General features: G+C 39.9%; 1 protein-coding gene across 2 annotated transcripts; it reads left to right on the forward strand.

Moving 5' to 3' along the window:
• Positions 1–3,986: 3,986 nt before the first annotated feature.
• On the forward strand, positions 3,987–13,865 carry LOC136709271 (tubulin beta-3 chain). 2 transcript variants are annotated; one of them, XM_066684399.1, is made up of 5 exons: positions 3,987–4,002; positions 6,908–7,043; positions 11,825–11,933; positions 12,217–12,327; positions 12,500–13,863. In XM_066684399.1, exons 2-5 carry the CDS (start codon positions 6,978–6,980, stop codon positions 13,573–13,575), a joined length of 1,362 nt encoding a protein of 453 aa, XP_066540496.1. In that variant the 5' UTR covers positions 3,987–4,002; positions 6,908–6,977; the 3' UTR covers positions 13,576–13,863. The 2 variants fall into 2 exon arrangements, with proteins under 2 accessions (XP_066540496.1, XP_066540495.1); XM_066684398.1 differs by lacking the exons at positions 3,987–4,002; positions 6,908–7,043 and adding an exon at positions 7,445–7,609 and having other exon boundaries at positions 12,500–13,865.
• The last annotated feature ends 681 nt before the right edge of the window (positions 13,866–14,546 follow it).

The raw sequence follows: 14,546 nt of genomic DNA on the forward strand, positions 1-14,546 counted from the left end.
TTTTGCCCTGGAAACTTGAAATCTATATTTGGTATCAAATTAGCTGTGATACTTTGGCATTTGCCTTGAATGTACATTTTATGCTCTGCCTTTAGTTAAAGCCTGTGTTAATTCATTTGATACTGTCCTAAATATGAACTGTCCTTTGTTCAGCCAGTTACATCCCATCACGAGATGATGCTGTGGGCTACATTATTGACTCATTAAAGGAATACCCAGCACATTCTGTGTGGAGTAAAGATGAATCCCTTCCGTGCAGCCACTTAAGAAAACCAGATTTACCTGAGTTGCTGCTTTAAGCCTGTTTATAATTTATACACATTTAAGAAAGGCACCTGGTGCATAATTTAATACTGGCAATGTCTGCCTACACTGTGTAATTACAGTAAGAAGACTTTTCATTGTATTGGATTGTATCACAATTACTTAAAAGAGAAAACACAATTTTTATAAAATGCATAAATAAACGATTAAGGTTTAATCTTGGCTCATTCAGGGCAGTTAGATGTGAAATGCTTATTTCTAGAGAAACTAACTTGAACTGAATTTTTCACAGCAGAGGTGATAGGTGCCAGATGTTTAATGCCTCTAAAAGAAAGTAAATTATTTCAGAAAATGCTTACAAATGCACATCCTTATGACATTAATCTCAGAATTATTCCGACATTATTCTCAAAATTCTGAATCTTTTTTTTCAATGCCGTGGCCCTAAAACTCCATAGTTTTATCATTATAGTTATTCCATTTAAAACAAAAGTGAAAATAAATCACATGTAGCTAGATTTGACTGTATACTGCTGTATCTGATTCTCAGTACTGGAGGGGGGTCTTACAGGGGTACAGGAGTTTTGAGTCTGCAAGTCTTCAGGACAAACAATCTGAATATTTGCCAAGTGTTTACAAACTTACAATTATTTTATTATTATTATTATCATATTTTTTTTAATTAACTCTGGAAGAGGCACTGAAGGACCCGCCTCTATAAGACGTCTAATGAACATTCCTGTAATAGTGGTAAAGACAAATTAAGAGCAGCTCAAATTTATGAGCCCCTGATAGTAGTGAGGATGTCCCCAGTCTGTCTTTAATGAAAGCTGTATAAAAACACAAGACTGTGAAGCGTTGGATCATCTATCACATCTTGGAATAATTCAGTCTAAATGTGGGATGCCCAAAGCAGTCTAGCACCAACAGAGATGGAGGCAGGGCGAGGGATTTACTCAGACAAAGGAGGGCTTATTCTTTCAAATCGAAAGGTCTTATGAAACAAGGTTTTCAAAGCAATGCTGGCTGTGGTGTGCACAAAGTCCATTCTTTTACAGTTTCTCATCCATTAGTGGGGGCTCATTCCAACTCCCCCTGACTGAGGTGTGTAAGCTGATCATACTGAGCTGACGCAGGGAAGACGTCAACTGTTTCCTTGTAGTTTGTAGAGATATTAATCACTAGCTTTTTGATGGGTTAATAACCATTAACTAATGTCTCGTCGTGTTGTACAGGAAGCCGTTGTATGTTGCATTCTGTGTAATTAAACTGTGAACCATCACTGTAAAAAATCTAAAAATATCACCGTAGGCATTTGCCAATTAATTCACTAGTAGAGTAAATATGACCATTCTGGCCTCTCCCCAGCCCTTCTGTCTTGCCGTGTGGAGAAAGTCCTCTGGGCTGCTGCAGTATTTTGAGACAGTTTGGTGGCTGGAACATCATTTGTTAAATAAGAGCTTTAATTTTAACACCAGCTTAGAGCGAGGTTTGTTCTGATTATTCAAAAGCATCAGACAGAAACATCTTTTATATTAATATAGCTCAGAGCCAGAAAAATGTGCTCTAGCTACACTAATGTCAATATCATGTGATTTCTTAGAGGTCTGTAATAAAACTTCAGGGTGATGCTGTTATGTAGAACTTCTGAATAACTGATTATGAAAGAAACCATATCTGTCCTCCATGTCCTATAATCATATCTAGCTCTGTGAGTTGAACTGTACGCAGTGTGGGCAGACAGTCATATGACCCACTGCCTGTGGAATGCAGTGATAATTGTAATTTTAATTACATCCAGGATGCACAGTAGAGAGAGAGAGAGAGAGAGAGAGAGAAAGAGAGAGAGATCACTATTTGATACTTTTAACAAATACTAAATGCAAGTAGGTTATGCTACAGACCCACCATGACCCTGAAGTGGTTACAGATAATCAATGAATGAATGAATGAATAAATACAATTATTCATTTTTCTCCATCAGTGAAAAAGCAGAATATATGTAGCAGAAAATTACAAAGACCACTTATTATACACTCATTCCTTAACTTTCATTAATCTCTTCATCCTGTTTAATGTCATGGTGGGTTTGGAGCTTACCCAGAATCACTGGGCGTAAAGAGGGAACACACCCTCTTCAATGTGCCAGTCTATAACGGGATGTCACAAACTCACCCAGTCCTTCACACTCTCACACCCGTGTGGACAATTTTACACAGACAATCCACAAAACAATACGTGTTTTTGAATTGTGGCAGGAAACTAGACGAAACCCACGGAGATATGAGAGTTCACACAAAACTCTTCACAGACAGTGACCCCATGTGAGAACTGAACCAAGGACCCAGACTCAGGAGCTGTGGCAGCAACATTATTTGTTTACTAAGGTTGTGTTATTTTGAGAGACTTGCTTTTGTTTTGATTTGTTTGTGAGTGAATGTGTGAGTGAATGTGTGTGTTGCCCTGTGAAGGACTGGCGCCCCCTCCAGGGTGTGATCTCGTCTTGTGCCCAATGATTCCAGGTAGGCTCTGGACCCGCTGTGACCCTGAATTGGATATGCGGTTACAGATAATGAATGAATGAATAAATGAATGACAGAATGAATGAATGAATGAATGCTTTTGTTTTGCAAATAATTCTGCAGCAATTTTCCATTTTTCTTGTAAAAACTCAAATTTTTATCTTTTAAGTTGTTTGCATTTTTTTGCTTGTCACACATATAAAGTGTTTAACGTTACATACATCATCATCATCATCATCATCTTTTCCTTTGTCATGTAATTCATTTCAGGGTCACGGTAAGTTTTATACAGTATCAGTCAAATGTTTGGACACACCCACTCAGGGAAGGTTTCCTTTGTTTTGGGCCATTTTCCACATATAGTGAATGTACAGTACCAGTAAAAAGTTTGGACATCTTCTCATACTCATTACTTCTCATGTAAATGAATATGGAAGAATCTATGAAGGAACACAAATGGAATTATGTAGTAAAACAAAAAAAGTGTTTAAAACTTAAATAAATGTTTCATACTTTAGAGTCTTCGAAGTAGCCACCTGTTGCTTTCATGACAGCATTGATTTCTCTAAATTAGCTTCATGAGGTCGTCACCTTGAGGAGTTAATTTGTAGAACTGTTCACCTTCTTAATGTGTTTGAGACCATAACTTGGGTTGTGCAGAGGTAGGTGCTGGTACACAGTTCAATACAGAGAATAGCACTATTCCACCAACGACTAACGAGAAGATGTGTCCAAATTTTTTGACTGGTACTGTATTCTGTCTTTTCATTCCATTTGTTTCCATTTCTGTGTACTCAGTTGTGACCTGCTGGTTTAAAGATGAGTGTAATGGGAGAGTCAAAGTGACAGTAGGTTGGGTTAAAATAGTATACAGTGTACAATTTAAAAGGTTTGATTTAATTGATATCCTCATTTATTAAGTTCATATTCACAATGAGCAATATTGGCAGGGTCTAACAAGCACTTTCCTACTTCACACAGTGGATACATTTTTGTCATTAACTTGTTTGCTCTGAGTATGGTATTAGGAGATGGAGATTATAGCATGCCCTGGCTACTAGAGAGTGCTGTTGCTCGCATTTTTTAAAAATCCTCGTGGATTACTGAATCAATTCTCTAGTCCAGCAGAGGGCGCTGTGGTTCTAAACACAAATCTTGCCTCCAAACCACTCTTTTAAAAGCCACGGTGACTTTGCACAAACACTGCTTTTTCTCAGTAAGTCTGCATTGATTTTTCACATCGTATCAGACACCATATAAACTGCTGTATCTAAGCCATATCTTTGTTAGATGCAAGATCCAGGAGAAGGAAACATATATTTAGCCTAATTTCAGGAAGTGAATGCAAAGGAATTATTTCCAGTCAGTTTTAGATCTGTCCTCTTCAACTGATTTGAAAATGATGATGTTTTGTCCTGATAGCTTCCAGTCTTTTGAACGAGTTTTACTGCTCAGTGCACAGCAATCACGTGGCAATTTAAATTAAGGTAAACTTAGTTTTAATTGATGTAAACGCTGGTGTGCCTCTAGATTTCATGCTTTCTAAAGCTACTTTTGGGCCTGCACAGATACAAAACTTGCCAAATGTTCCATTTAGCAGCAGTGTGGCAATCAGATGATGAAGAAAGTAATTTTCTACAAGGAATGTGTTTTTAAACCATGTTTCCCAGAGGGCCTTCTCTGTGACCCTTGAAATCCTGTCTCTGTAAGTAATTTACATATGCCTCTCTCTGTGCTGCAGCCAGTGTCAAGTTATAGGGTCAGAACTGGGCAGCAGTCCGCAGGTGCTGGCCTGGACATCTCTCTGCGGGCTTCAGACTCATTAATCATAATTACGCTCTGCGGCTTGACTGTGAACCAATAGAGCCACAACAGCAAAGATTTTTAACAAGACTAGACAATTCTTATTTTAAAGTGTAAACTTCAAACATGAACAAATTACAGTCCTGTAACTTCCATTCTAAAATATGCAAAGGAGAACAAACAAAAAACCTCGAGACTAGCAATGTCTTGTATGATTTTGGATGGCAGAGCTTCGGATTGGACACAATAGGGAGTGGGGGGTGGGGTGTTTGTTGTGCTGTGAGGACGGTAGATCTTCAGGATCATATATGTTCCCTTTAAAGGAAAAGGCATAGAAACAGCACTTTTTTGAGAAGTGCTGTTCAGACAGGGTGAGAACGATGCTGTGTTATTTGATCCTTGTGGTGTTTTGACCAATGAATGTCACACATTTTGTAAAACCCCATGGAACTGCAACCTTGTTGAAGAGGGGTATAATAAGTAAATATTAAATATAATTCACTTTTATTGTCATATTTACAAGTTGTTAAAATTTTGAAATTGTGTTCACAATAATCAGAACGCATACTGCCATTGATACTAAGCACCATTCTTTAGAAATGTAAACAGTCGTTTAAAGGCTAATGGTGAAAAGAAGCTCAGCAGGAATATGATCATACAAACTGTAATCTAAACTTGGTTAAGCTTACTGGTGCATCAGAGAGGGTTTAATCCATGGTAATCTTCAGTCTTTGCCTTTCAAGACAGGGACTTTTCCAGAAAAAAACAGATCTTGTTCAGAGGTCGTACCTCCTCTACATATAGGGAGTAGATCTGAATAAATTATTCTGTAAATGGCCTGGTCCTCCCCCTGATATTTTCCTTGGGTGGCACCATCTGTGTATGTTAAGCCTCTGAAAGCTCTGCTCAATTAAGCACTCAACTGCATCTGTCCTTGGAGTCAGAGATCAATACATCATGCTTAAGGCAGAAGTGAGCTCATGAGTGTGCAAAATCACTTTAAGGAAAGATACAGTGCATGCTACGAATGTAACAATGCCACATGTTTTTGTGTATTGCTTACACAGGGCAATCTTCAAGGAAAACTCATGATTAACTTTTAAAAGACAAAAATAAATTAACATTAATATTCGGTATAATATTTGCGTATTACAGTTAGAATTTATTTTCCTTTCCATTCCATTGTTGTCAGTGATGTGCTTTTTAAACATCCATCCTGTGTTGGTAAATCATTTTTAGAACAGACTTGAGCTTCTTGTATAATGCCTGCTCCAACAAATGTACCACATGCCTGTTTTTGTTGAAAGAAAATAAGTGCAGAAGTGAGGCTTCATTCTTCATTCTTCAACAACCAGTGAACACTGGTTGTTGCTACTTCATAGACGCAGTTACACACTTATTTGATGGAATGTATTTCTTTCCTTGTTCATACTTTTCTTCTTTCTAAACTCACCTCTTGTGTTTAAAGGATCCAATGTAGGGTCCCACTCAAAGCCCAGCCAGCTCATTGGCTGTGGGTGGGGTCAGAGTGAGTCAGGGATTTTGTCTTTTGTTGTCCCTCCACCGCCATGCTGCCTCTGCAGAGTGTGTTACTGAACTTACAGTTTCTTTCCTGAGTCACACTCACCTCCACTTAGAGAGCTGCTGGAGCTTGGACAACAAGAGCGCTATGACTGGAAGCCTGAGGAATGCTGAAATAAATCTTGTTCTCTCAGCATTATGAGGAGAGAAGAGGAAATGTTAAAGTGGAGAAAATGGAGGTTTTAAAAAAACAACAAGCAAAGCCTATTGCAGTACAATGGAAGATAAAACAGTAAAAAACACTGCTAAAACTCCAACAACTCAATAGATCATTGTCACTATTTGACCTTCATTCTTATTACCTTTTTTATTTATTTCAATTTCAATTTGTACATTTCTGATGCAGGTAGAGTCCGAAATGCTTTTAATAATGATTTTAAAAATAGTACCTTGCGACATTCTTTGATCACCATGGTGACAGATCACACCTCCTTTATGTTACTCATAGGCTGTTTCATGTACATAGATGGTGCACCTCTGAAATGTAGGTTTAAATGTATAACACATGTAACAACAGAAAGGTGTGTATCTGTTACTGGGTGATTAAAGATTAAGATAAAGATGACAAATTATTCTGAAATTGTTCACATTAACATGCAGGACAAGTTGTAAATAAGGGAGGTGTGGCTCTTTTTAGTTTTTAGAAGAGGACAGTGTGTCCTGAGTTAAACCTATACACAGGTTCTCAAAGATAATTAGATTAAGTGTGAATACTAAATGGTGATTTTTTTTTTCAGCTTCTACTGGATAGACAGATGATTCCTCCAAAGCCCAGCCCAGCCACTGTGTCGGCTTCACAAATGAGTGATGTGTAATGTGTCACCAGTCCTACCCTCTGTCACTGGAGTGGTGGAAAGAGTATTCCCCTCAGTGGTATGACATCAGCCTATGCCTTTTAGTTATGGACTTTACAGTAACTACCTGTAACCATATTCCTTGGCAAATGAATCAAACATTTTAAATGTAAAATTAACGTATGTTTTTTGAATTGTGACAAACAAAATGTATCAGTGCTCTTTATTTCTGAGAGTAAACATGTCCACATGCTGATGACAGGCTACTGATAAGGCAGTGGTGCTGATGTTGCTGCTCTGTCTGGTACCACAGAACCCAGACGACTGGTTTCTCAGCTCTCTCTGATTGGCTTGTGCGGAGACTGACGTCACCGCATCATTTTCTTTCTTTCTCTCTCTCTCTCTCTCTCTCTCTCTCTCTCTCTCTCTCTCTCTCTCTCTCTCTACGGTGCGGTAAAGTCTCTCGGTTTGCGGTATAAAAAGCCTCGCGTAGATTGCCCAAACCTTCTGCCGGCGACTTGGAGGAGGACACACACTTATACACACATTAGCCCTTTCACCGACAGCCGCTGGACGAAACGGGACAGAATGCGCGAGATCGTTCACATTCAAGCCGGCCAGTGCGGCAATCAGATCGGAGCCAAGGTAACGTTGTTCTTAATCTTGATTTAAATCTCATTCCTCAGTAATAACTCGTGGAAAACTCTGAAGGGCAACTGCCATGCAATGTTCTGATCTTAACATCAGTTTATAATTAAGACAAGTGGGAATTCTTAAAAAGATATAGTGTTTCCCCGTGTGTTTTAGTTTTTGGCTTTACCTTGTCCTTCTATCTTGTCCTTGTCTCTGCTGAAGTGACCGGACCAAACGTGAAAGACATGGCAACGCCCATACCCTTTGACTCTTTCAGAAAACTAAACTAAACCGTTATATCTCTCCTGACTCAAATCAGTGGAATGTCTGAAAGAGCAACAGCTGGGAGAAGCGCTAATAAAAAATTAATTCGTCTCCAGAGAGCGAAGTTGGTTTGAACAGCAAGCTGCGGTGTCATTCCGCTCTGTCGTCTGAGACTTTGTTTCCCCACCCGTATTTCTGAGAACCCACCCGTTTTCCGCTATATTCACCTTCCGCTATATTCACCTACCGCTATTCCGGCAAACTAGTTTGCGCTTGCACAGCTGCATCTCATAGATTGGATAATATTCCTCATTCACAGGCAATCAGCCAATCAAAACATTAAATACTGGCCAATCATGGATTCGGGAGGCGTGACTAACCTGAAAACAGGTGGGAAAATAACGCTTTACCGGGAGAGGCTGCAGAAGTGGCTCAAACAAAGACACAGTTTCCTTCCTAGCTGACATGGCAAATTTCTGAGCTTACATCTCCTGTCTAAAATCACGGACACAGATCTTTTTCTACAATGAAAGTCAGAGAAGCTGGGAACATTGAAGGTTTAGAGAGAGGAATATGTAATAACCTATTTTCAAATATTCCTGTAAAAAGCATAGTGGACAGGCAGGGCTCCTGTGGTGCTGCACGGTGATTAGAGACTGTCTTCATAATTGTAAACTGAAGAGTTTTTCTTTCCATTTGGAAATGCATAATGAAGGACTGGGCTTTACAGATACAATAAGGATCGTTGCCATATTATGATTAACAACACTTTTTACAAGAGAAAGGACTCTGTTTTCCATTACACGCCAGCTGTATTTCTCTTGAAAAACTAGACCCATATCCAAATGGTTACAAATGGATGTGCAATATTTTGGAATGGATCGTTTTGCATTTGTGCTTACTCCAGATCAGAATGAATAATGAGCTGTAGTTGGAGAGGCCTGTATCAGGCCCCACCTGCTTTGTCATGGCTCTGCAGTACTGTAACAGATGCTGTGCTGGCAGCATGCTCAGTCATTGTCTGCCTTCGGAGACCCAAGCAGAAATAATTCATATATTAGTCAACTGCTGATATTTGGCCCTGCACACACTTTTCTGAATTCCCATTTCATCTCACTGCATTGTAAACAGCACTGCCTTTCTCCTTTGGAGTTAATGGTGTGCAGATACCAGTGGAGATGGTTGTAAGCTCCTTTTGCTTCTTGTCCCAGATTTAAAGAGCAACATATTGAATAGATCTAATAACTTTTATCGTTGTGGGCATTTTTAAAATGGGCTATTACTCAGCAGATCATTTAGAGCGCAGAGACCAGTGATGCTGCAGACGACTAGCGTTCTGCGCCGTATAATAACCACAACTTCCATTACATCATCATCACCAGAGCCCTGTCATGTAATTCAAAACAGAGAGCGGAGGATATCCTGTATCACAGGCATATGTCAGCACCTTCTGCTGGAAAGAGACTGGGAGTGGAGAATTGGGGGGAGGGGGGTAGTGCAATGGGCTGGGGTAGTGAGGAGGGGGCTAACATAATGCGGTGATCTCATGCTGTCTGCAGGAGGGTGGCTGAAGATCGTTTAACGTGATCGCATCTGCCCTGTCATTAATTTACCATTATGAGAACCGCAGCTCTTTCCCCACACACGCTCACACACATGTTCTGATTAGGAATAAATGCTTACCACAAGCTAATTCTTTTGCCAATTTTCTTCAGCTGGACGATGTACTAAGGGTCTTGCCTGTTTTTTAATTTAATTTTTTTTTCTTTTGGTCAGTTGAATCCTAGGAAATGGTAACTGTGTAGAAATTTGGAAACATTCATAACTTTGATGCATGTTTAAAATAAAGGGACTTTGTTCCATTACTGTTTATCCATTTATCAAGATTTATTTTCTTGGAATAAAAAGAAAAAAAACAAGTAAAAAAACAGGGAAAAAAGGAGTTAGGAGATTTTCATGCCACAATGAAAATTAATATATTTAGCTGTTATTCTTACCTATGTTATTAATGGCAAACTCTTTCTCACTTTCCATTCTCCTCTCACTCGTTCTTATTTTCATTCCTTTCTATCTCTGACAAATTAGTACATGCCACATTTAAGAAACCAAGCCCAGTGATTTGGGATTCCCTAATTACCCATTTACCCATTTAGATAGCAGGTGACATTGGTGTTGAAGAAATAATTAGCGAGAGAGAGAGAGAGGGAGAGAAAGAGAGAAAGAGAGAGAGAGAGAAAGAGAGAGGGAGAGTGGGGGTGAAGGAATGGCCACAATTCTGCTGATGAAAGCATTTCAATTCATGTGCGTATAGATTCTTATAGCAAATACAGAGCACTAAATGTCAAATATTCCATGATGCTCTTCACTGTTTGCTGTGTCCTTGAAGTGAGGTTCCTTTTTATTGAGCTGTTTTCTCTCTATATATATATCTCCCCCTCCTCTCTCCCTCTCTCCCTCTCTCTCTCTCTCACACACACTCACACTCGTGCACATACAAACACATAGATAGATAGATAGATAGATAGAGAGAGAGAGAGAGAGAGAAAGAGTAAAAGGGGATAGCATTAACTTGGCCTGTCTTAACTGTCTTTATCATGCACTGGCCAGCAGCACATTTCTTGAATAAAAGTGCTATTTCTTGGTTCTGTTTTTTTTTTTTCACGTGTCTTAATGGCTACACCCCAGCTGGAAGGAATTCTATCAGAGGATTCCCGCAGAGAGACAAACCTCTTTGTCAGGACCATTGTGCTGTTTTTCAGCCATAGTCCACAGCTCTAACCCAAATTACTACAACTCAAGCAGTAGACCCTGCACTCTAGGCCAAGCCCAAATCCCAGGCTCAGTGCAGGGAACAGATCTTTACAGCACTATTTACCAGTTTACACACAGGCCTGAACTACATGTCTGCATCTCTGCAGTGGTCACTCTTAAGTCCAGTCACATGAACCCACACCATCATAATGGGCCAGTGAGGAAGTACATTTCCCCACTGGCTCCTATTCTCAGCTGCCAAGTCATGCCCCCTTGATTAAATTATTTTTTAAGAGAGGCTGAGAGCTGTTTGTCTATTTCTAGTGGGGATAAACAGGTTTGCTCAGGAATTCAGAAACAGGAAATTTGTCAAGAGAAGAGAATTTCAGATGTTTAATGTAATTTCATAGCAATATTTTTCCATAATAATTCTGGTCCATTAATATTAAATTTATATTTCATAAAAAATGTATCTAAGCATAGGACTCACTTTTTACACCATCTACACCAATGTGTTCTTGTGCAAGGCTCCAAACACTACACTATGTTCACCTAACTCTATTTCACTGGGGGGAGATGTACATTTATTTATTTATTTATTGCAGTATCGCTTCTATGAGTTGCTATACTTTATCACTTACAATGTCATTTCTTACATCTTTCTCTCTGGTGTTTTTTGTTGCTTTCTCTCCCTCTCTTTCTTGCTCCATCTGTCACTCACTCACTGCTTCTCCTGCTCTTTTTTCTTCTGCTCTCTCTGCTGGACTGATGCCATAACCCCCTCCCTCATCCCCTCAGGACAGCTGTGTCTGTTACAGCAGCAGTCTGACATGTTCTTTTCTTTAGTCTGTTGCTAGAATATCAAGCTATCTCAAACTGCTGCTGCAGGAATACTTAATTAACCTGGAGTTTTTTTGTGGTACAAATGCATTTGCTTATATATTTATCAAATTGAAATTACTATATTAATTTATTCCATATGCCTAAACGTAATGGGAGCAATTCCATTATCCTTTCTTACCTTCTGATTAAAGTAATTCATATTATTTTGGCAAAAGTCTTTGTAAAATAAATATGCTCTGAATTAAAGATGACAAGAAATATGTATTTTAAAATATTCATGCTTCAGGGAACTGTTTTTTCAATGTCATCAGCCTTCATCCCATGTATTAAAGGTTTTATTACTGATTGGTTGGCTGTGTCCTTGTGCAGTTCTGGGAGGTGATCAGTGATGAGCATGGCATTGACCCAACTGGAAACTACGTTGGTGACTCAGACCTGCAGCTGGAGAGAATCAGTGTCTACTACAATGAAGCTTCCTGTGAGTCAGAATGAGCCCTCGATCACACAGTGAATACAGGCAAAGCACCACTTAATAACAACAGAAATTTTTCATTAATGCCCAGGAAAAAATGTGAACTAACTATTGATACATTTGTGTAAGAAAGCTTACAGAAGAGCCTGAAAATATATATTATCATTACATTAATTGAAAAGGCAGTATTATTTTTGTCATGGTCATATCTCTGATGAATGGATTGCCTTATTGAATAACTCATTTTGTATGCTACCTATTCATTGCTTTGTATCTGCTCTCTTGCCAGCCTCCAAATATGTTCCCAGAGCCATCCTAGTGGATCTGGAGCCTGGAACTATGGATAGTGTGCGATCTGGAGCATTTGGTCATCTCTTCAGACCTGATAACTTCATCTTTGGTGAGTTAGGAATTAAATCTGATTAGTCACATCTAGACGGCTGATCTCAGATCTAAATCCTTTTACCGATTAGCTAAATCTATGTTATATCTCTTTAGCTCTGATATGTTGTTATAGATCTGACATTACACCACTAAATGAGTTAAAATTGAAACTCTGTGGTTTATTCCAGGCCAGAGTGGAGCAGGTAATAACTGGGCTAAAGGTCATTACACAGAGGGAGCAGAGCTAGTGGACTCAGTGCTGGATGTGGTGAGGAAGGAATGTGAGAACTGTGACTGCCTGCAGGGTTTCCAGCTCACCCATTCCCTTGGAGGAGGCACAGGGTCTGGCATGGGGACCCTGCTCATCAGTAAAGTGAGGGAGGAGTACCCTGACCGAATCATGAACACTTTCAGTGTAGTGCCTTCCCCTAAAGTGTCTGACACAGTGGTGGAGCCCTACAATGCCACTTTGTCCATCCATCAGCTTGTGGAGAACACAGACGAAACCTACTGTATTGACAACGAAGCTCTCTATGATATCTGCTTCCGCACGCTTAAGCTGGCCACACCCACCTATGGTGACCTCAACCACCTGGTTTCAGCCACCATGAGTGGGGTCACTACCTCCCTGCGTTTCCCAGGGCAGCTGAACGCTGACCTCCGCAAGCTGGCTGTCAATATGGTACCTTTCCCTCGGCTCCACTTCTTCATGCCTGGCTTTGCGCCTCTAACAGCACGAGGCAGCCAGCAATACCGCGCCCTCACAGTGCCTGAGCTCACTCAGCAAATGTTCGATGCTAAGAACATGATGGCGGCCTGTGACCCACGCCATGGCCGCTACCTCACCGTAGCAACCGTGTTCAGAGGCCGCATGTCCATGAAAGAAGTGGACGAGCAGATGCTGGCCATTCAGAGCAAGAACAGCAGCTACTTTGTGGAATGGATCCCCAACAATGTGAAGGTGGCTGTGTGCGACATTCCTCCTAGGGGGCTCAAGATGTCCTCCACCTTTATTGGCAATAGCACTGCCATCCAAGAACTGTTCAAGCGCATCTCTGAGCAGTTCACTGCCATGTTCAGGCGTAAAGCTTTCCTGCACTGGTACACTGGAGAAGGCATGGATGAGATGGAGTTCACTGAAGCTGAGAGCAACATGAATGACCTGGTGTCAGAGTATCAGCAGTATCAGGATGCCACAGCTGAAGAAGAGGGAGAGATGTATGAGGATGATGATGAGGAGTCGGAGGCCCAGATCCAAAAGTGAACACTTCAGAAGTAGCAAATGCACCCGCCATATACACCAACTACTCTACAGCCTGACCAATCTCAGAGTGTGCTGTTAGCTAATGTATCTCACTCTAATCTCTCTCATTGGTAGTTTAACCTTCATATTAACCATTAGTGACAGTTTAAAATACAACATTAGCTTCCTTTACTGCGCCTCAGTGGCTTCTTTATAATATTGTATTTGATGTTGACATTATTGTCCACTGACCGAACTTAAATAAAGAAATGTTTCAAGTGAACTTGATTAATGCAGTTAGCTGTGAAATTCTTTCAAATAATATAAGGAAATTGGACTATATATTCTCCACCCACATATGCATTAACTTCTGATACACAAAACTGTCCTGTAACAGCTAGAGCAATCCTTTTCACCCTAATGCAATGGGCCAGACTTATTTTGCAGGTCATGGTAACATTGGGCAATTCATTGGGTAACATCTAAGGCAATATATTCAATAAAGAAAATTACAATTCCTCATTAGGCTGAATGGATTACCTTTCAATTGTTTTAAGCTTGTCAAAGTTCAAATTTGTGGGTGGAGTATAAATAGCCCAATAGTTATAGTTTAAACCAAAAAGAATCAGCATGAAAACATTTTCTTTCACCCACAATAAAAGCATCCATTTCATAAAGATTTCACACAATAAGTCTATGATACTACCATTTTATCCGCCCTCCTCTAACTCTTATACTTGCTGATTTGTAATAGAGTCAGGTGAGGGCATCTTTCTTTCAGAAGATGAATAAAGTTAATTCAGAGTTTCATTTTAAAAAGCTACCACTGCATGACTGGCCCATGTGAAGATGACCTAGATGGTGTTTAAATATAACAGCTGTCCCTGGAGGCTGATGTGCACCTTAGGCAAAGTATAAATGAAGAACGCAGCAAGAGGATGGAACATTTTCTCAACCGATCCTTTCCCCTCTTTCTTTTGACTGTGACAAAA

This window comes from Hoplias malabaricus, chromosome 11 (genome assembly GCF_029633855.1).
Source record: "Hoplias malabaricus isolate fHopMal1 chromosome 11, fHopMal1.hap1, whole genome shotgun sequence".
NCBI classification, from domain to species: domain Eukaryota; kingdom Metazoa; phylum Chordata; class Actinopteri; order Characiformes; family Erythrinidae; genus Hoplias; species Hoplias malabaricus.

What these genes read in the sequence shown, in the direction of transcription:
- LOC136709271 (XM_066684399.1), top strand. Translation starts at nt 6,978, where the DNA reads ATGTGTAATGTGTCACCAGTCCTACCCTCTGTCACTGGAGTGGTGGAA. An exon ending in CTACTACAATGAAGCTTCCT is followed by an intron (nt 11,934 to 12,216) that starts GTGAGTCAGAAT and finishes CTCTCTTGCCAG; the next exon opens with CCTCCAAATATGTTCCCAGA. An exon ending in ACCTGATAACTTCATCTTTG is followed by an intron (nt 12,328 to 12,499) that starts GTGAGTTAGGAA and finishes GGTTTATTCCAG; the next exon opens with GCCAGAGTGGAGCAGGTAAT.